The sequence below is a fragment of the Coregonus clupeaformis genome, chromosome 7 (genome assembly GCF_020615455.1).
Source record: "Coregonus clupeaformis isolate EN_2021a chromosome 7, ASM2061545v1, whole genome shotgun sequence".
NCBI classification, from domain to species: Eukaryota; Metazoa; Chordata; class Actinopteri; order Salmoniformes; family Salmonidae; genus Coregonus; species Coregonus clupeaformis.
This window is the reverse complement of record NC_059198.1, coordinates 53,647,655-53,670,027: the sequence shown is the minus strand read 5'-3', so window position 1 is coordinate 53,670,027 and position 22,373 is coordinate 53,647,655. Positions and strand designations below refer to the sequence as shown.

The following is a 22,373-nucleotide window of genomic DNA, read 5'->3' as shown; positions in this document are numbered from 1 at the left end:
ATCCAATTCGTTTCCCACAATGGTTCATCAACATAACATTTAATTTTTTGTTTGAAATTACGTGGAAAGCTATCCAGGACCAGGACTAGGTCCAGAACTAAAGACAGTAGCTCTGTAACTCTCCAGGACCAGGACTAGAACTAAAGCCTGTAGCTCTCCAGGAGCAGGGCTAGTGCAGGGTTAGAACTAAAGCCTTTTGTAAGGACAGACGCTGGGAGATGAGAAGCAGGTACAGAGAGTGTACATTTAATGAACAAACAGACAGGAACAAAACACTGACAGCGTCTGGACAATGGAAATGAAACAACATTAATGCAGACACGGGCATCAAACTGAGGAACAGACAGATATAGGGAAGGTAACCAAGCAGTGATGAAGTTCAGGTGAGTCTAATGAGGCGCAGATTCGCATAAGGATGGTGACGTGTGATGATGGGCAGCCTGGCGCCCTCGAGCGCCAGAGAGGGGGGTGGGAGCAGGCGTGACCGTACTCCCCCCTCTAGGGACGCCACCCGCCGCTGAGGCATGGGAGCCTGACGGACTGGCCGAGGCATGGGAGCCTGACGGACTGGCCGAGGCATGGGAGCCTGACGGACTGGCCGAGGCATGGGAGCCTGACGGACTGGCCGAGGCATGGGAGCCTGACGGACTGGCCCGAGGCATGGGAGCCTGACGGACTGGCCGAGGCATGGGAGCCTGACGGACTGGCCGAGGCATGGGAGCCTGACGGACTGGCGGAGGCATGGGAGCCTGACGGACTGGCCGAGGCATGGGAGCCTGACGGACTGGCCGAGGCATGGGAGCCTGACGAACCGGACGGACTGGCCGAGGCATGGGAGCCTGACGAACCGGACGACGCACAGGAACCTGTCGAGCCTGACGGACTGGCCGAGGCATGGGAGCCTGACGGACTGGCTGAGGCATGGGAGCATGATGGACTGGCCGAGGCATGGGAGCCTGACGGACTGGCCGAGGCATGGGCGCCTGACGGACTGGCCGGGGCATGGGAGCCTGACGGACTGGCCGGGGCATACGAGCCGGACGGACTGGCCGAGGCATGGGAGCCTGACGGACTGGCCGAGGCATGGGAGCCTGACGAGCCTGACGGACTGGCCGAGGCATGGGAGCCTGACGAGCCGGACGACGCACATGAACCTGTCGAGCCTGACGGACTGGCCGAGGCATGGGAGCCTGACGAGCCGGACGACGCACAGGAACCTGTCGAGCCTGACGGACTGGCCGAGGCATGGGAGCCTGACGAACCGGCTGAGGTGTGGAATCCTGACGAGCCGGCTGAGGCATGGGAGACTGACGAACCGGCTGAGGTGTGGAATCCTGACGAACCGGCTGAGGTGTGGAATCCTGACGAGCAGGCTGAGGCATGGAAGCCTGATGAGCCGGCTGGCATGACGTGGGATGGGAGCTTGCCGAGCCCTCTGAGGCATGGGAGCCCGAAGAGCCCTCTGAGGCATGGGAGCCTGACGAGCCTGCTGAGGCATGGGAGCCTGACGAGCCCGCTGAGGCATGACGTGGGATGGGAGCCTGACGAGCCAACCGAGGCAAGAAAACCTCTCGAGCCAGCTAAGGCATGGAAGCCTGACGAGCCAGCTGAGGCATTCCTGGTTCCTTCGGCAGCGGCACCCAGGCCCAACGTCACCAACCCAAACGAGAAACAAAAACTCCCTGATGCTTCTGATTGTGGTGTCTGCAATCTTTAACGACAGACGCTGGGAAACAAGAAACAAGTACAGGGTGAGGATGCAATAATAAATAGACATGAAACAAAACAAGAACAGCGTCTGGACGAGAGAAACAAAACAACATCAATGCAACACGGGGATCAAACTGAGGAACAGACAGATATAGGGGAGGTAATTAAGCAGTGATGAAGTCCAGGAGAGTCCAATGAAGCGCTGATGCGCGTAAAGATGGTGACAGGTGTGCGTAATGATGGGCAGCCTGGCGCCCTCGAGCGCCAGGGAGGGGGAGAGGGAGCAGGCGTGACACCTTTAGCTCAGTAACTCTCCAGGACCAGGACTATAACTAAAGCATGTAGATCTGTAGCTCTCCAGGACCAGGACTAGAACTAAAGCATGTAGATCTGTAACTCTTCAGGACCAGGACTAGATCTAAAGGATGTAGATCTGTAGCTCTCCAGGACCAGGACTAGAACTAAAGCATGTAGATCTGTAACTCTTCAGGACCAGGACTAGATCTAAAGGATGTAGATCTGTAGCTCTCCAGGACCAGGACTAGAACTAAAGCATGTAGCTCTCCAGGACCAGGACTAGTGCAGTGTTAGAACCAAAGCCTGTAGCTCTTTAGCTCTCGGGGACCAGGACTACAACTAAAGCCAGTGGCTCTGTAGCCTTCAGGTCCAGGGCTAGTGCAGGGTTAGAACTAAAGTCTGTATCTCTGTAGCTCTCCAGGACCAGGACTAGCGCAGGGTTAGAACTAAAGTCTGTATCTCTGTAGCTCACCATGACCAGGACTAGAACTAAATCCTTGTACTTATGTAGCTCTCCAGGACCAGGGCTTGTGCAGGGTTAGAACTAAAGCCTGTAGCTCTGTAGCGCTCCAGGACAAGGACTAGTAACAAAGCCTGCATCTCGCTGTTTCTCCAGGACCATGACTAAATCCTGTGGCTCTGTATTTCTCCAGGACCAGGACTAAAGCAGGTATCTCTGTAGCTCTCCAGGACCAGGACTAGAACTAAAGCCTGCTTCTCTCTATTTCTCCAGGACCAGGATTAAATCCTGTAGCTCTGTATTTCTCCAGGACCAGGATTAAATCCCGTAGCTCTGTATTTCTCCAGGACCAGGACTAGAACTAAAGCCTGTTGCTCTCCAGGACTAATCAAATAATATAAAATGTATTTACAAAGCCCGTTTTACATCAGCAGATGTCTCAAAGTGCAGAAACAGAAACCCATTCTAAATCCCCAAACAGCAAGCAAGTAAGATGTAGAAACACGGTGGCTAGGGAAAACTCCCTAGAAAGGCAAGAACCTAGAAAGAAACCTAGAGAGGGATCAGGCTCTGAGTGGTGGCCAGTCCTCTTCTGGCTGTGACGTGTGGCGATTACAAGAGTACATGGCCAATAAGGCCAGATCCTTCTTCAAGATGTTCAAACGTTCATATATGACCAGCAGGGTCAAATAATAATCACAGTGGTTGCATCAGGTCAGCACCTCAGGAGTAAATGTCAGTTGGCTGTTCATAGCCATTCAGAGGTCGAGACAGCAGGTGCGGTAGAGCTAGAGAGAGAGAGAGAGAGAGAGAGAGAGAGAGAGAGAGAGAGAGAGAGAGAGAGAGAGAGAGAGAGAGAGAGAGAGAGAGAGGGTCAAAAACAGCAGGTCTGGGACAATGTAGCATGTCCGGAGAGCAGGCCATAGCCACAGGCAAAACAGCAGAAACTGGATCAGCAGCACGACCAGGTGGACTGGGGACGGAGAGAGCCAGGAGTCGTCAGGGCAGGTAGTCCTGAGGCATGGTTCTAGGGCTCAGGTCCTCTGGGAGGTTGAGAGAGAGAAAGAGAAAGAGATAAGACAGGAGAATTTCACCAGATAGGACAGACTGACCCTAGCCCCCCGGCACATAGACTATTGCGGCATTGATACTGAAGGCTGAGACAGGGGGGTCAGGGGACACTGTGGGCCCGTCCGACAATAACCCCGGACAGGGCCAACCAGGCAGGATATAACCCCACCCACTTTGCTAAAGCACAGCCCCCACACCACCAGAGGGATATCAACAGACCACCAGCTTACTACCCTGAGACAAGGTTGAGTATAGTCCACAAACATCTCCTCCACTGAACGAGCCCGAGGGGGCACAAAACCGGACAGCAAGATCATGTCAGTGACTCAACCCACTCAAGTCGAGTACAGCGCAAAAAAGCCTGGCACGATGTGACGCACTCCTCCTAGGGACGGAATGGACGAGCACTAGTAAGCCAGTGACTCAGCCCCCGTAATAGGGTCAGAGGCAGAGAATCCCAGTGGAGAGACAGGAACCGGCCAGGCAGAGACAGCAAGGGCGGTTCATCATTCCAGTGCCTTGCCGTTCACCTTCGCACCCCTGGGCCAGACTACACTCAATCATAGGACCTACTGAAGAGATGAGTCTTCAGTAAAGACTTAAAGGTCTCACATGGATAGGCAGACCATTCCATAAAAACTGAGCTCTATAGGAGAAAGCCCTGCCTCCAGCTGTTTGCTTAGAAATTCTAGGGACAATAAGGAGGCCTGCGTCTTGTGACCGTAGCGTACGTGTAGGTATGTACGGCAGGACCAAATCAGAGAGATAGGTAGGAGCAAGCCCATGTAATGCTTTGTAGGTTAGCAGTAAAACCTTGAAATCTGCCCTAGCCTTCACAGGAAGCCAGTCTAGAGGCTAGCACTGGAGTAATATCAAATAAAATCAAATTGTATTTGCCACATGCGCCGAATACAACAGGTATGTACATTACCGTGAAATCCTTACTTACAGCCCTTAACCAACAATGCATTAATTTTTTTATAAAAAAGTAAAATAAAACAACAACAACAAAAAAGTGTTGAGCAAAAAAAGCAGAAGTAAAATAAAGTGACAGTAGGGAGGCTATATATACAGGGGGGGGTACCGGTGCAGAGTCAATGTGCGGGGGCACCGGCTAGTTGAGGTAGTTGAGGTAATATGTACATGTGGGTAGAGTTAAAGTGACTATGCATAAATCATTAACAGAGTGTAAAAATATGGGGTGGGGGTGGGTGGGCAGTGCAAATAGTCCGGGTAGCCATGATTAGCTGTTCGGGAGTCTTATGGCTTGGGGGTAGAAGCTGTTGAGAAGCCTTTTGGACCTAAACTTGGCGCTCCGGTACCTCTTGCCGTGCGGTAGCAGAGAGAACAGTCTATGACTAGGGTGGCTGGAGTCTTTGACAATTTTGAGGGCCTTCCTCTGACAATATGATACATTTTTAATTTGTTTTTGTTCTACTCAAGATTCTAGCAGCCGTATTTTGCACTAACTGAAGTTTATTTAGTGCTTTATCTGGGTAGCCGGAGAGTAGAGCATTGCAGTAGTCTAATCTAGAAGTGATAAAAGCATGGATTAGCTTTTCTGCATCATTTTGTGGTCCTCTGTAGCTCAGCTGGTCCTTTGATCAATAATATAACAATACTTTTAGCAAAAATGTTTGTCTTTAATTTACAATCTGTAGAAACTATGGGAATAGAAAGGTTCAAAACTTTTGTGAAACATCACAGCATTTTATAAAAACATTAGCTCCTCGGTTAGGTGGTTAACTGATCAACTGTACTCTGACATCCTTGAGTAGGTGGAGGGAGTCTGGAAGGGCATCTAGAAATCTTTGGGTTGTGCGAGAATTTATTGCGCAGCTTTTGATAATCCTTGGTTGGGGTCTGAGCAGATGATTTGTTGCGATTGCAAATATAATAAGATGGTAGTCCGATAGTCCAGGATTATGAGGAAAAACATTTAGATCCACAATATTTAATCCACGGGACAATAATAGATCCAGGTTATGACTGTGGCAATGCGTAGGTCGGGAGACATGTTGGACGAAACCCAGTGAGTCGATGATGGCTCCGAAAGCCTTTTGGAGTGGATCTGTGGAATTTTCCATGTAACCAAAAATTATAATATTATCTGCCATGACTACAAGGTGCGATAGGAATTCAGGGAACTCCATGAGGAACGCTGTATACGGCCCAGGAGGCCTGTAAACAGTAGATATAAAAAGTGATTCAGTAGGCTGCATAGATTTCATGACTAGAAGCTCAAAAGACGAAAACGCAGTCATTATTTTAATTGTTTTGAAATGTTCTGTCGTAAATATTAGCAACACCTCCGCCTTTGTGGGATGCACAGGCGATATGGTCACTAGTGTAACCAGGAATAGAGGCCTCATTTAACACAGTAAATTCATCAGGCTTGAGCCATGTTTCAGTCAGGACAATCACATTATGACGTTATGATCAGTGATTAGTTCATTGACTATGACTGCCTTGGAAGTGAGGGATCTAACATTAAGTAGACCTATTTTCACATATGAGATATTATCACAATCTCTTTCAATAATGACAGGAAGGGAGGAGAACTTTATTCCAGTGAGATTGCTAAGGCGAACCCCGCCATGTTTAGTTTTGCCCGACCTAGATCGAGGCACAGACACGGTCTCAATGGGGATAGCTGAGCTGACTACACTGACTGTGCTAGTGGCAGACTCCACTAAGCTGGCCGGCTGGTGCCTGCTGTCTGGCCTGCACCCTATCTCATTGGGCTGGCTAACAGCCTGCTGTCTGGTCTGCACCCTGTCTCATTGGGGAGGCTAACAGCCTGCTGCCTGGCCTGCACCCTGTCTCATTGGGCTGGCTAACAGCCTGCTGTCTGGTCTGCACCCTGTCTTATTATGGAGGAGTTAGAGCCCTGTCTGTGTTGATAGATAAGATGAGACAATACAGACATTCATAATATGGTAAGCACACTGTGTGTGTCTGTGTTTAATTTCCATACTGTAATAGAACAGGACCAAACCAGGATGTAGTGGCTGTAACCAAAGCAGAGACACACACCAGTCAGTACACACACAATACACACCGGGTTCACACACACACCAGTCAGTACACACACAATACACATACCGGGTTCACACACACACCAGTCAGTACACACACAATACACACACCGGGTTCACACACACACCAGTCAGTACACACACAATACACACACCGGGTTCCCAGTCAATACACACACAATACACACACCGGGTTCACACACACACACCAGTCAATACACACACAATATACACACCAGGTTCACACACACACAACAGTCAATACACACACAATACACACACCAGGTTCACACACACACACCAGTCAGTACACACACAATATACACACCAGGTTCACACACACATCAGTCAATACACACACAATATACACACCAGGTTCACACACACACACCAGTCAGTACACACACAATATACACACCAGGTTCACACACACATCAGTCAATACACACACAATATACACACCAGGTTCACACACACACACCAGTCAGTACACACACAATATACACACCAGGTTCACACACACATCAGTCAATACACACACAATATACACACCAGGTTCACACACACATCAGTCAATACACACACAATACACACACCAGGTTCACACACACATCAGTCAATACACACACAATACTCAGGGATCTATATGTAAATAACTGGTAAAGAATCTAGAGCAGGTTTACATCAATCCAATGCTCTTAAACGTGTGCTGAGGAGTGAACGAATGCTGAGGAGTGAACGAATGCTGAGAAGTGAACGAATGCTGAGGAGTGAACGAATGCTGAGGAGTGAACGAATGCTGAGGAGTGAACGAATGCTGAGGAGTGAACGAATGCTGAGGAGTGAACGAATGCTGAGGAGTGAACGAATGCTGAGGAGTGAACGAATGCTGAGGAGTGAACGAATGCTGAGGAGTGAACGAATGCTGAGGAGTGAAAGCGAATGCTGAGGAGTGAACGAATGCTGAGGAGTGAACGAATGCTGAGGAGTGAACGAATGCTGAGGAGTGAACGAATGCTGAGGAGTGAACAAATGCTGAGGAGTGAACGAATGCTGAGGAGTGAACGAACGCTGAGGAGTGAACGAATGCTGAGGAGTGAACGAATGCATTTCAGGAGAAAGGACAGAGAATTGGAACACTGTACATTTGGCCTCTTGGGGTTTGAGTGTGTCTGATTGGTTGTTGCTCCTGTCCATCAGGCAAATCTGAATATTCCAATGGGAGCGCTGCGTCCAGGGGCGGGACATCCTGTCAAGAGGAGAGAGGAGACAGCAGACTCAGAGGAGGTCAGACACACACACAAACACACACACACACAAAAGCACACACACACACAAAAGCACACACACACACACACACACACACAAACACACACACACTAATTTGGCTTGATGACCTAAATTCACATTAGGAAACTCTTTTTGTACAGGCTCCTCCCCCAGACCCACTGCAGGAGGTCACGGCCCTGTCGCCAGAGGAGAAGAAGCCATTGCCTGGATCGATGAAGCTTCCTGGTCCAGCCGTCAACCTATCAGAGCTGCAGAACGTCAAGAGTGAACTACGATGGGTCACCAAGGATTAACACACACACTGGTACACACACACACACACACACACACACACACACACACACACACACACACACACACACACACACACACACACACACACACACACACACACACACACACACACACACACACACACACACTGGTACAGACACACACGCACACACACACACACACACACTGGTACAGACACACACACACACACACACACACACACACACACACACACACACACACACACACACACACACACTGGTACAGACACACACACACACACACACACACACACACACACACACACACACACACACACTGGTACAGACACACACACACACACACACACACACACACACACACTGGTACAGACACACACACACACACACACACTGGTACACACACACACACACACACACACACACTGGTACAGACACACACACACACACACACACACACACACACTGGTACACACACACACACACACACACACACACACTGGTACAGACACACACACACACACACACACACACACACACACACACACACACACACACACACACACACACACACACACACACACACCCACACACACCCACACACACACACACACACACACCCACACACACACATGTCCACTTCAACCATGAAAAACATTGCAGGAGCTGCAGTTTTAGGATTTCACTACAAGGTGTCAGTGTGAGCTGTGTATTCTTCTTATTAGAGTTATGAGTACTAATTAGTGGTTATGAGTACTAATTAGAGTTATGAATACCTATTAGGGGTTATGAATACTAATAGAGTTATGAATACCTATTAGTGGTTATGAATACCTGTTAGAGTTATGAATACCTATTAGTGGTTATGAATAACTATTAGAGTTATGAATACCTATTAGTGGTTATGAATACCTACTAGGGGTTATGAATACTAATTAGGGGTTATGATACTATTAGTGGTTATGAATACCTATTAGAGTTATGAGTACTATTAGTGGTTATGAATACCTATTAGTGGTTATGAGTACTATTAGTGGTTATGAATACCTATTAGTGGTTATGAGTACTACTAGTGGTTATGAATACCTATTAGAGTTATGAGTACTATTAGTGGTTATGAATACCTATTAGGGGTTATGAGTACTATTAGTGGTTATGAATACCTATTACAGTTATGAGTACTATTAGTGGTTATGAATACATATTAGTGGTTATGAATACCTATTAGTGGTTATGAATACCTATTAGGGGTTATGAGTACTATTAGTGGTTATGAATACCTATTAGGGGTTATGAATACCTATTAGTGGTTATGAATACCTATTAGGGGATATGAGTACTATTAGTGGTTATGAATACATATTAGGGGTTATGAGTACTATTAGTGGTTATGAATACTATTTGGGTTATGAGTACTATTTGGGTTATGAATACCTATTAGGGGTTATTAGTACTAATTAGTGGTTATGAATACTAATTAGGGGTTATGAATACCTATTAGGGGTTATGAGTACTAATAGTGGTTATGAATACCTATTAGGGGTTATGAGTACTATTAGTGGTTATGAATACCTATTAGTGGTTATGAATACCTATTAGTGGTTATGAATACCTATTAGGGGTTATGAATACCTATTAGTGGTTATGAATACCTATTAGGGGTTATGAGTACTATTATTGGTTATGAATACCTTTTAGGGGTTATGAATACCTATTAGTGGTTATGAATACCTATTAGGGGTTATGAGTACTATTAGTGGTTGTGAATACTATTTGGGTTATGAATACCTATTAGGGGTTATGAGTACTAATTAGGGGTTATGAGTACAATTAGTGGTTATGAATACCTATTAGGGGTTATGAGTACTATTTGGGTTATGAATACCTATTAGGGGTTATGAGTACTAATTAGTGGTTATGATTACCTATTAGGGGGTTATGAGTACTAATAGTGGTTATGAATACCTATTAGGGGTTATGAGTACTAATTAGTGGTTATGAATACTATTAGGGGTTATGAATACCTATTAGGGGTTATGAATACCTATTAGTGGTTATGAATACCTATTAGTGGTTATGAATACCTATTAGGGTTTATGAGTACTATTAGTGGTTATGAATACCTATTAGGGGTTATGAATACCTATTAGTGGTTATGAATACCTATTAGGGGTTATGAGTACTATTAGTGGTTATGAATACCTATTAGGGGTTATGAGTACTATTAGTGGTTATGAATACTATTTGGGTTATGAATACCTATTAGGGGTTATGAGTACCAATTAGGGGTTATGAGTACTATTAGTGGTTATGCATACCTATTAGGGGTTATGAGTAATAATTAGGGGTTAAGAGTACTATTAGTGGTTATGAATACCTATTAGGGGTTATGAGTACTATTAGTGGTTATGAATACCTATTAGGGGTTATGAGTACTATTAGTGGTTATGAATACTATCTGGGTTATGAATACCTATTAGGGGTTATGAGTACTAATTAGGGGTTATGAGTACTATTAGTGGTTATGCATACCTATTAGGGGTTATGGAGTACTAATTAGGGGTTAAGAGTACTATTAGTGGTTATGAATACCTATTAGGGGTTATGAGTACTATTAGTGGTTATGAATACCTATTAGGGGTTATGAGTACTATTAGTGGTTATGAATACTATCTTGGTTATGAATACCTATTAGGGGTTATGAGTACTAATTAGGGGTTATGAGTACTATTAGTGGTTATGAATACCTATTAGGGGTTATGAGTACTATTTGGCTTATGAATACCTATTAGGGGTTATGAGTACTAATTAGTGGTTATGAATACCTATTAGGGGTTATGAATACCTTTTAGGGGTTATGAGTACTAATAGTGGTTATGAATACCTATTAGGGGTTATGAGTACTAATTAGTGGTTATGAATACCTAAGTTAGCCGGGTTATGAATACCTATTAGTGGTTATTAATACCTATTAGGGGTTATGAATACCTATTAGGGTTTATGAGTACTATTAGTGGTTATGAATACCTATTAGGGGTTATGAATACCTATTAGTGGTTATGAATACCTATTAGGGGTTATGAGTACTATTAGTGGTTATGAATACCTATTAGGGGTTATGAGTACTATTAGTGGTTATGAATACTATTTGGGTTATGAATACCTATTAGGGGTTATGAGTACTAATTAGGGGTTATGAGTACTATTAGTGGTTATGCATACCTATTAGGGGTTATGAGTACTAATTAGGGGTTAAGAGTACTATTTGGGTTATGAATACCTATTAGGGGTTATGAGTACTAATTAGGGGTTAAGGGTACTATTAGTGGTTATGAATACCTATTAGGGGTTATGAATACCTATTAGGGGTTATGAGTACTAATTAGTGGTTATGAATACCTATTAGGGGTTATGAATACCTATTAGTGGTTATGAATACCTATTAGGGGTTATGAGTACTATTAGTGGTTGTGAATACTATTTGGGTTATGAATACCTATTAGGGGGTTATGAGTACTAATTAGGGGTAATGAGTACTATTAGTGGTTATGAATACCTATTAGGGGGTTATGAGTACTATTTGGGTTATGAATACCTATTAGGGGTTATGAGTACTAATTAGTGGTTATGATTACCTATTAGGGGTTATGAGTACTAATAGTGGTTATGAATACCTATTAGGGGTTATGAGTACTAATTAGTGGTTATGAATACTATTAGGGGTTATGAATACCTATTAGGGGTTATGAATACCTATTAGTGGTTATGAATACCTATTAGTGGTTATGAATACCTATTAGGGTTTATGAGTACTATTAGTGGTTATGAATACCTATTAGGGGTTATGAATACCTATTAGTGGTTATGAATACCTATTAGGGGTTATGAGTACTATTAGTGGTTATGAATACCTATTAGGGGTTATGAGTACTATTAGTGGTTATGAATACTATTTGGGTTATGAATACCTATTAGGGGTTATGAGTACTAATTAGGGGTTATGAGTACTATTAGTGGTTATGCATACCTATTAGGGGTTATGAGTACTAATTAGGGGTTAAGAGTACTATTAGTGGTTATGAATACCTATTAGGGGTTATGAGTACTATTAGTGGTTATGAATACCTATTAGGGGTTATGAGTACTATTAGTGGTTATGAATACTATCTGGGTTATGAATACCTATTAGGGGTTATGAGTACTAATTAGGGGTTATGAGTACTATTAGTGGTTATGCATACCTATTAGGGGTTATGAGTACTAATTAGGGGTTAAGAGTACTATTAGTGGTTATGAATACCTATTAGGGGTTATGAGTACTATTAGTGGTTATGAATACCTATTAGGGGTTATGAGTACTATTAGTGGTTATGAATACTATCTTGGTTATGAATACCTATTAGGGGTTATGAGTACTAATTAGGGGTTATGAGTACTATTAGTGGTTATGAATACCTATTAGGGGTTATGAGTACTATTTGGCTTATGAATACCTATTAGGGGTTATGAGTACTAATTAGTGGTTATGAATACCTATTAGGGGTTATGAATACCTTTTAGGGGTTATGAGTACTAATAGTGGTTATGAATACCTATTAGGGGTTATGAGTACTAATTAGTGGTTATGAATACCTATTAGGGGTTATGAATACCTATTAGGGGTTATGAATACCTATTAGTGGTTATTAATACCTATTAGGGGTTATGAATACCTATTAGGGTTTATGAGTACTATTAGTGGTTATGAATACCTATTAGGGGTTATGAATACCTATTAGTGGTTATGAATACCTATTAGGGGTTATGAGTACTATTAGTGGTTATGAATACCTATTAGGGGTTATGAGTACTATTAGTGGTTATGAATACTATTTGGGTTATGAATACCTATTAGGGGTTATGAGTACTAATTAGGGGTTATGAGTACTATTAGTGGTTATGCATACCTATTAGGGGGTTATGAGTACTAATTAGGGGTTAAGAGTACTATTTGGGTTATGAATACCTATTAGGGGTTATGAGTACTAATTAGGGGTTAAGGGTACTATTAGTGGTTATGAATACCTATTAGGGGTTATGAATACCTATTAGGGGTTATGAGTACTAATTAGTGGTTATGAATACCTATTAGGGGTTATGAATACCTATTAGTGGTTATGAATACCTATTAGGGGTTATGAGTACTATTAGTGGTTGTGAATACTATTTGGGTTATGAATACCTATTAGGGGTTATGAGTACTAATTAGGGGTTATGAGTACTATTAGTGGTTATGAATACCTATTAGGGGTTATGAGTACTATTTGGGTTATGAATACCTATTAGGGGTTATGAGTACTAATTAGTGGTTATGATTACCTATTAGGGGTTATGAGTACTAATAGTGGTTATGAATACCTATTAGGGGTTATGAGTACTAATTAGTGGTTATGAATACTATTAGGGGTTATGAATACCTATTAGGGGTTATGAATACCTATTAGTGGTTATGAATACCTATTAGTGGTTATGAATACCTATTAGGGTTTATGAGTACTATTAGTGGTTATGAATACCTATTAGGGGTTATGAATACCTATTAGTGGTTATGAATACCTATTAGGGGTTATGAGTACTATTAGTGGTTATGAATACCTATTAGGGGTTATGAGTACTATTAGTGGTTATGAATACTATTTGGGTTATGAATACCTATTAGGGGTTATGAGTACTAATTAGGGGTTATGAGTACTATTAGTGGTTATGCATACCTATTAGGGGTTATGAGTACTAATTAGGGGTTAAGAGTACTATTAGTGGTTATGAATACCTATTAGGGGTTATGAGTACTATTAGTGGTTATGAATACCTATTAGGGGTTATGAGTACTATTAGTGGTTATGAATACTATCTGGGTTATGAATACCTATTAGGGGTTATGAGTACTAATTAGGGGGTTATGAGTACTATTAGTGGTTATGCATACCTATTAGGGGTTATGAGTACTAATTAGGGGTTAAGAGTACTATTAGTGGTTATGAATACCTATTAGGGGTTATGAGTACTATTAGTGGTTATGAATACCTATTAGGGGTTATGAGTACTATTAGTGGTTATGAATACTATCTTGGTTATGAATACCTATTAGGGGTTATGAGTACTAATTAGGGGTTATGAGTACTATTAGTGGTTATGAATACCTATTAGGGGTTATGAGTACTATTTGGCTTATGAATACCTATTAGGGGTTATGAGTACTAATTAGTGGTTATGAATACCTATTAGGGGTTATGAATACCTTTTAGGGGTTATGAGTACTAATAGTGGTTTTGAATACCTATTAGGGGTTATGAGTACTAATTAGTGGTTATGAATACCTATTAGGGGTTATGAATACCTATTAGGGGTTATGAATACCTATTAGTGGTTATGAATACCTATTAGGGGTTATGAATACCTATTAGGGTTTATGAGTACTATTAGTGGTTATGAATACCTATTAGGGGTTATGAATACCTATTAGTGGTTATGAATACCTATTAGGGGTTATGAGTACTATTAGTGGTTATGAATACCTATTAGGGGTTATGAGTACTATTAGTGGTTATGAATACTATTTGGGTTATGAATACCTATTAGGGGTTATGAGTACTAATTAGGGGTTATGAGTACTATTAGTGGTTATGCATACCTATTAGGGGTTATGAGTACTAATTAGGGGTTAAGAGTACTATTTGGGTTATGAATACCTATTAGGGGTTATGAGTACTAATTAGGGGTTAAGGGTACTATTAGTGGTTATGAATACCTATTAGGGGTTATGAATACCTATTAGGGGTTATGAGTACTAATTAGTGGTTATGAATACCTATTAGGGGTTATGAATACCTATTAGGGGTTATGAATACCTATTAGGGGTTATGAGTACTTATTAGTGGTTATGAATACCTATTAGGGGTTATGAGTACTTATTAGTGGTTATGAGTGCTTATTAGGGGTTATGAGTACTTATTAGTGGTTATGAGTACTGATTTGTATTATGAGTACTTATTCGTGGTTATGAGTGCTTATTAGGGGTTATGAGTACTTATTTGGGTTATGAGTACTGATTTGTATTATGAGTACTTATTAGTGGTTATGAATACCTATTAGGGGTTATGAGTACTTATTAGTGGTTATGAGTACTTATTAGTGGTTATGAGTGCTTATTAGGGGTTATGAGTACTTATTAGTGGTTATGAGTACTGATTTGTATTATGAGTACTTATTCTTGGTTATGAGTGCTTATTAGGGGTTATGAGTACTTATTTGGGTTATGAGTACTGATTTGTATTATGAGTACTTATTAGGGGTTATGAGTACTTATTTGGGTTATGAGTACTTATTAGGGGTTATGAGTACTTATTTGGGTTATGAGTACTGATTTGTATTATGAGTACTTATTAGGGGTTATGAGTACTTATTTGTATTATGAGTACTTATTAGGGGTTATGAGTACTTGTTTGGGTTATGAGTACTTATTAGGGGGTTATGCCTACTTATTTGGGTTATGAGTACTTATTTGGATTATGATTACTTACTAGGGGTTATGAGTACTTATTAGTGGTTATGAGTACTGATTTGTATTATGAGTACTTATTCGTGGTTATGAGTGCTTATTAGGGGTTATGAGTACTTATTTGGGTTATGAGTACTGATTTGTATTATGAGTACTTATTAGTGGTTATGAATACCTATTAGGGGTTATGAGTACTTATTAGTGGTTATGAGTACTTATTAGTGGTTATGAGTGCTTATTAGGGGTTATGAGTACTTATTAGTGGTTATGAGTACTGATTTGTATTATGAGTACTTATTCTTGGTTATGAGTGCTTATTAGGGGTTATGAGTACTTATTTGGGTTATGAGTACTGATTTGTATTATGAGTACTTATTAGGGGTTATGAGTACTTATTTGGGTTATGAGTACTTATTAGGGGTTATGAGTACTTATTTGGGTTATGAGTACTGATTTGTATTATGAGTACTTATTAGGGGTTATGAGTACTTATTTGTATTATGAGTACTTATTAGGGGTTATGAGTACTTGTTTGGGTTATGAGTACTTATTAGGGGTTATGCCTACTTATTTGGGTTATGAGTACTTATTTGGATTATGATTACTTACTAGGGGTTATGAGTACTTATTAGGGGTTATGAGTACTTATTAGGGGTTATGAGTTTTCTATATGGTCCTGGAAATATATGGTTTGTGTGTAGGTATGAAAAATGTATGCACTCACTAACTGTAAGTCGCTCTGGATAAGAGTGTCTGCTAACTGACAAAAAAAATAAAAATAAAAAATAGGTAGTGTATGTTGTGGCACTGGACTGTTTTTAAAAAACATGTAACTTTATGAACACTGTATGGTTCTGTCTTTATGAACGCTGTATGGTTCTGTCTTTATGAACGCTGTATGGTTCTGTCTTTATGAACACTGTATGGTTCTGTCTTTATGAACACTGTATGGTTCTGTCTTTATGAACGCTGTATGGTTCTGTCTTTATGAACGCTGTATGGTTCTGTCTTTATGAACGCTGTATGGTTCTGTCTTTATGAACGCTGGATGGTTCTGTCTTCATGAACGCTGTATGGTTCTGTCTTTATGAACGCTGTATGGTTCTGTCTTTATGAACACTGTATGGTTCTGTCTTTATGAACACTGTATGGTTCTGTCTTTATGAACACTGTATGGTTCTGTCTTTATGAACGCTGTATGGTTCTGTCTTTATGAACACTGTATGGTTCTGTCTTTATGAACACTGGATGGTTCTGTCTTTATGAACGCTGTATGGTTCTGTCTTTATGAACGCTGTATGGTTCTGTCTTTATGAACACTGTATGGTTCTGTCTTTATGAACGCTGTATGGTTCTGTCTTTATGAACGCTGTATGGTTCTGTCTTTATGAACGCTGTATGGTTCTGTCTTTATGAACGCTGTATGGTTCTGTCTTTATGAACGCTGTATGGTTCTGTCTTTATGAACGCTGTATGGTTCTGTCTTTATGAACGCTGTATGGTTCTGTCTTTATGAACGCTGTATGGTTCTGTCTTTATGAACGCTGTATGGTTCTGTCTTTATGAACGCTGTATGGTTCTGTCTTTATGAACGCCGTATGGTTCTGTCTTTATGAACACTGTATGGTTCTGTCTTTATGAACACCGTATGGTTCTGTCTTTATGAACACTGTATGGTTCTGTCTTTATGAACGCTGTATGGTTCTGTCTTTATGAACGCTGTATGGTTCTGTCTTTGCCTGCGGTCTCCCTTATCTCAAGGGACTTCCTAGTTAAATAGAGGTTACATACAAATATGAAAACGATAACCTGGCTAAGTCTTTCTGTTTCTGTGTCCTTCAGCAGTGTTCCCCAACATGTCCTCCAGTAACCCCAACAGGTAGGTTGTAGCCTGGACAAGCACACCTGATTCAACTCATCCAGGGCTTGATGATTCGTTGACAAGTTGAATCGGGTGTGCTTGTCCAGGGCTAAAATAAAATCTGTTCTGTTGGGGGTACTGGAGGAGTTGGGAAACACTGTACAACAGGTTGATCATCAGACCCACACCCTCCTGCATCTTCTACTGATGGACTACAACTACCAGACCCATCCTACATCTTCTACTGATGGACTACAACTACCAGACCCATCCTGCATATTCTACTGATGGACTACAAGACCCACCCTGCATCTTCAACTGATGAACTACAATATTTACCCTGCATCTTCTACTAATGAACTACAACTACCAGATCCACCCTGCATCTTCAACTGATGGACTACAACTACCAGATCCACCTTGCATCTTCAACTGATGGACTACAACTACCACCAGACTAACCCTTTCAGCTACAACAAACTATACCAGACTAATCCTAACCCTAACCCTATCAGCAACAGCCAACTATACCAGACTAACCCTAACCCTAACCCTATCAACTACAGCCAACTACCACCAGACTAACCCTAACCCTATCAGCTACAGCCAATCATACCATACCAGTGATCTGCAACAGGCCATCCACTTCAACCGACCCATAACTGGTTTAATATCCCATACAGTGAAGGTAGGGTTAGGGATAGACTGAATTGGAGTGAACTGAACTGAGCAATAACACAACCAGACCTGGTAGCTATAGGTCTCGGTGTTACCTTACATATTATAGACTACATCCAGACTAGTTATAGGGTGTGTTCGTAAATTCACTCTGGAGTGCAAGAGTGCAGTCAGAGTGCGCTCTCTGCGTTCGTAAAATCAGAGCATTGTCAGATTGTCCTTTAGTAAATTCAGAGTGTTTTGCTCTTGGAGCAATCAGAGCTCACACTGGACACTGGCAGAGTAGGGTTAATCTGATCATTCTGACCTCACAACGGCAGTGAAGCACCAAAGATATCTGGCTAAAGCTGGCTAGCTTGCTAGCTACTTCCAGACACAATGAGAGAACACCTCACTCTGACCATTTAACTCGCCCTAGCAGAGCTGGTTGGGATGTTTTCATGTTATTCAGAGCGTTGGTGACTGTAACTATGCTGCTGGCAACAATTTCATTACGTTTCTTTGCCGACGTTTACTGACACCGGTCATATTCATCGGGTGCTCTTAACTTCAGTTATTTTGCACTCTGGTGCATTGAGACGAGAGGGCTATGGAATCTGATTAGATAGCCAGAGTGAATTTACTAACGCACCCATAGACATTATAACATTACAGCACTGTTACAGCTCTGCTACCTTTTACATCTTTAACTGTTAATGTGAACAAGACACAATCTGGAGAATGTATCTGGTGGATTTTGATGTCTTCAGAATATGTATGGTGGGTTGTGATGTCATCAGAATGTGTATGGTGGGTTGTGATGTCATCAGAATATGTATGGTGGGTTGTGATGTCATCAGAATATGTATGGTGGGTTGTGATGTCATCAGAATGTGTCAGGTGGATTGTGATTCAACAGAATGTAATTTGTTGGACTGTGATGACATCAGAATATTGTGATGTTTTAATTGTTTGAAATTCCCTTATTATTCTTTCATCAAAATGGTTTCTAGGAGATGATGGATTCCTTAGCAACTGTTGCAATAAATTATATATTGGTTGTACACAGCGGGACAGTCTCTTTCATACACACTACAGGCAGCCACACAGACAGACGCACACACACGCACACAAACACGCAAGCACACACGCACACACACGCACACACGCACACACACAGAGAGAGTGCCCTGAAGGGAAAAAGCAGTGGGCAGCTGTGTCTAAATTTAGTTTCCACCAGGTCACAGTGCATTATACTGGTTCCAACTGCTAGTAGGGGTACTGATGACTACAATAAAAACATAAAAACAATATGGCTACAGATCACAACACTATACCAAACTACAACACTATACCAGACTGCAAACTACAGACTACAGACAAACAGACTGGGGTAAAAAATGAAGTGTAAGATTCATTACACACAGTGTATGTGTAAAATATATATATATATATGAGTATGGTGACACCATATCCAGGAGAATGGAGAGCAAACACAAAAGGCACACACACAACAAACCCCTGACGCTAGTCACAGGTCTGTGAGCCAGACAGTAAATACAATAATCATGGAGCAGCAACAGTTACTAAAACAGAGTCATTATGAAACGACAGTTACTAACCCAGAATCATGGAGCAACAACAGTTACTAAAACAGAGTCATTATGTAACGACAGTTACTAACCCAGAATCATGGAGCAAGAACAGTTACTAACCCAGAATCATGGAGCAACAAGAGTTACTAAAACAGAGTCATTATGAAACGACAGTTACTAACCCAGAATCATGGAGCAACAACAGTTACTAAAAAATAGTCATTATGAAACGACAGTTACTAACCCAGAATCATGGAGCAACAACAGTTACTAAAACAGAGTCATTATGAAACGACAGTTACTAACCCAGAATCAAGGAGCAACAACAGTTACTAAAACAAGTCATTATGTAACGACAGTTACTAACCCAGAATCATGGAGCAACAACAGTTAGTAAAACAGAGTCATTATGAAACGACAGTTACTAACCCAGAATCATGGAGCAACAACAGTTACTAAAGCACAGTCTTAGAGCAGCAACAGTTACTAAAGCACAATCATAGAGCAGCAACAGTTACTAAAGCACAGTCATAGAGCAGCAACAGTTACCAAAGCACAGTCATAGAGCAGCAACAGTTACTAAAGCACAGTCATAGATCAGCAACAGTTACTAAAACACAGTCATTATGAAACGACAGTTACTAACCCAGAATCATGGAGCAACAACAGTTAGTAAAACATAGTCATTATGTAACGACAGTTACTAACCCAGAATCATGGAGCAACAACAGTTAGTAAAACAGAGTCATTATGAAACGACAGTTACTAACCCAGAATCATGGAGCAAGAACAGTTACTAAAGCTCAGTCATAGAGCAGCAACAGTTACTAAAGCACGATCATACAGCAGCAACAGTTACTAAAACACAGTCTTAGAGCAGCAACAGTTACTAAAGCACAATCATACAGCAGCAACAGTTACTGAAGCACAGTCATACAGCAGCAACAGTTACTAAAGCACAGTCATAGATCAGCAACAGTTACTAAAGCTCAGTCATAGAGCAGCAACAGTTACTAAAGCACAGTCATTATGAAACGACAGTTACTAACCCAGAATCATGGAGCAACAACAGTTAGTAAAACATAGTCATTATGAAACGACAGTTACTAACCCAGAATCATGGAGCAACAACAGTTAGTAAAACAGAGTCATTATGAAACGACAGTTACTAACCCAGAATCATGGAGCAAGAACAGTTACTAAAGCACAGTCATAGAGCATCAACAGTTACTAAAGCACAGTCATAGAGCAGCAACAGTTACTAAAGCACAGTCATTATGAAACGACAGTTACTAACCCAGAAACATGGAGCAACAACAGTTAATAAAGCACAATCATAGAGCAGCAAAAGTTACTAAAGCACAATCATAGAGCAGCAACAGTTACTAAAGCACAGTCATAGAGCAGCAACAGTTACTAAAGCACAGTCATAGAGCAGGAACAGTTACTAACGCACAGTCATAGAGCAGCAACAGTTACTAAAGCACAGTCATAGAGCAGCAACAGTTACTAAAGCACAGTCTTAGAGCAGCAACAGTTACTAAAGCACAGTCATAGAGCAGCAACAGTTACTAAAGCACAGTCTTAGAGCAACAACAGTTAGTAAAACAGAGTCATTATGAAACGACAGTTACTAACCCAGAAACATGGAGCAACAACAGTTACTAAAGCACAGTCATAGAGCAGCAACAGTTACTATAGCACAGTCTTAGAGCAGCAACAGTTACTAAAGCACAGTCATAGAGCAGCAACAGTTACTAAAGCACAGTCATAGAGCATCAACAGTTACTAAAGCACAGTCATGGAGCAGCAACAGTTACTAAAGCACAGTCTTAGAGCAGCAACAGTTACTAAAGCACAGTCATAGAGCAGCAACAGTTACTAAAACACATTCATAGCGCAGCAACAGTTACTGACGCACAGTCATAGAGCAGCAACAGTTACTAAAGCACAGTTATAGAGTAGCAACAGTTACTAAAGCTCAGTCATGGAGCAGCAACAGTTACTAAAGCACAGTCTTAGAGCAGCAACAGTTACTAAAGCTCAGTCATAGAGCAGCAACAGTTACTAAAGCACAGTCATTATGAAACGACAGTTACTAACCCAGAATCATGGAGCAACAACAGTTAGTAAAACATAGTCATTATGTAACGACAGTTACTAACCCAGAATCATGGAGCAACAACAGTTAGTAAAACAGAGTCATTATGAAACGACAGTTACTAACCCAGAATCATGGAGCAACAACAGTTAGTAAAACAGAGTCATTATGAAACGACAGTTACTAACCCAGAAACATGGAGCAACAACAGTTAGTAAAACAGAGTCATTATGAAACGACAGTTACTAACCCAGAATCATGGAGCAACAACAGTTAGTAAAACAGAGTCATTATGAAACGACAGTTACTAACCCAGAATCATGGAGCAACAACAGTAACTAAAGCACAGTCATAGAGCAGCAACATTTTCTAACGCACAGTCATAGAGCAGCAACAGTTACTAAAGCAAAGTCATAGAGCAGCAACAGTTACTAAAGCACAGTCATAGAGCAGCAACAGTTACTAAAGCACAGTCATAGAGCAG

General features: G+C 41.6%; 1 protein-coding gene across 4 annotated transcripts in view; it reads left to right on the top strand.

Annotated features, from left to right (window-relative positions):
- Nucleotides 1-19,257, top strand: part of smpx (small muscle protein X-linked) — a 62,506-nt gene extending 43,249 nt beyond the window's left edge. Inside the window, exons 3-6 of one of the 4 annotated variants that reach the window (XM_041874448.2) lie at nt 7,777-7,863; nt 8,007-8,170; nt 17,521-17,554; nt 17,681-19,257. In XM_041874448.2, coding sequence (XP_041730382.1) covers nt 7,777-7,863; nt 8,007-8,159 — 240 coding nt within the window. In that variant the 3' untranslated portion in view covers nt 8,160-8,170; nt 17,521-17,554; nt 17,681-19,257. Of the gene's footprint in view, nt 1-7,776; nt 7,864-8,006; nt 8,171-17,517 lie in introns of all 4 variants that reach the window. The other 3 variants (XM_041874447.2, XM_045221433.1, XM_041874446.2) reach the window with 3 other exon arrangements.
- Nucleotides 19,258-22,373: the final 3,116 nt, after the last annotated feature.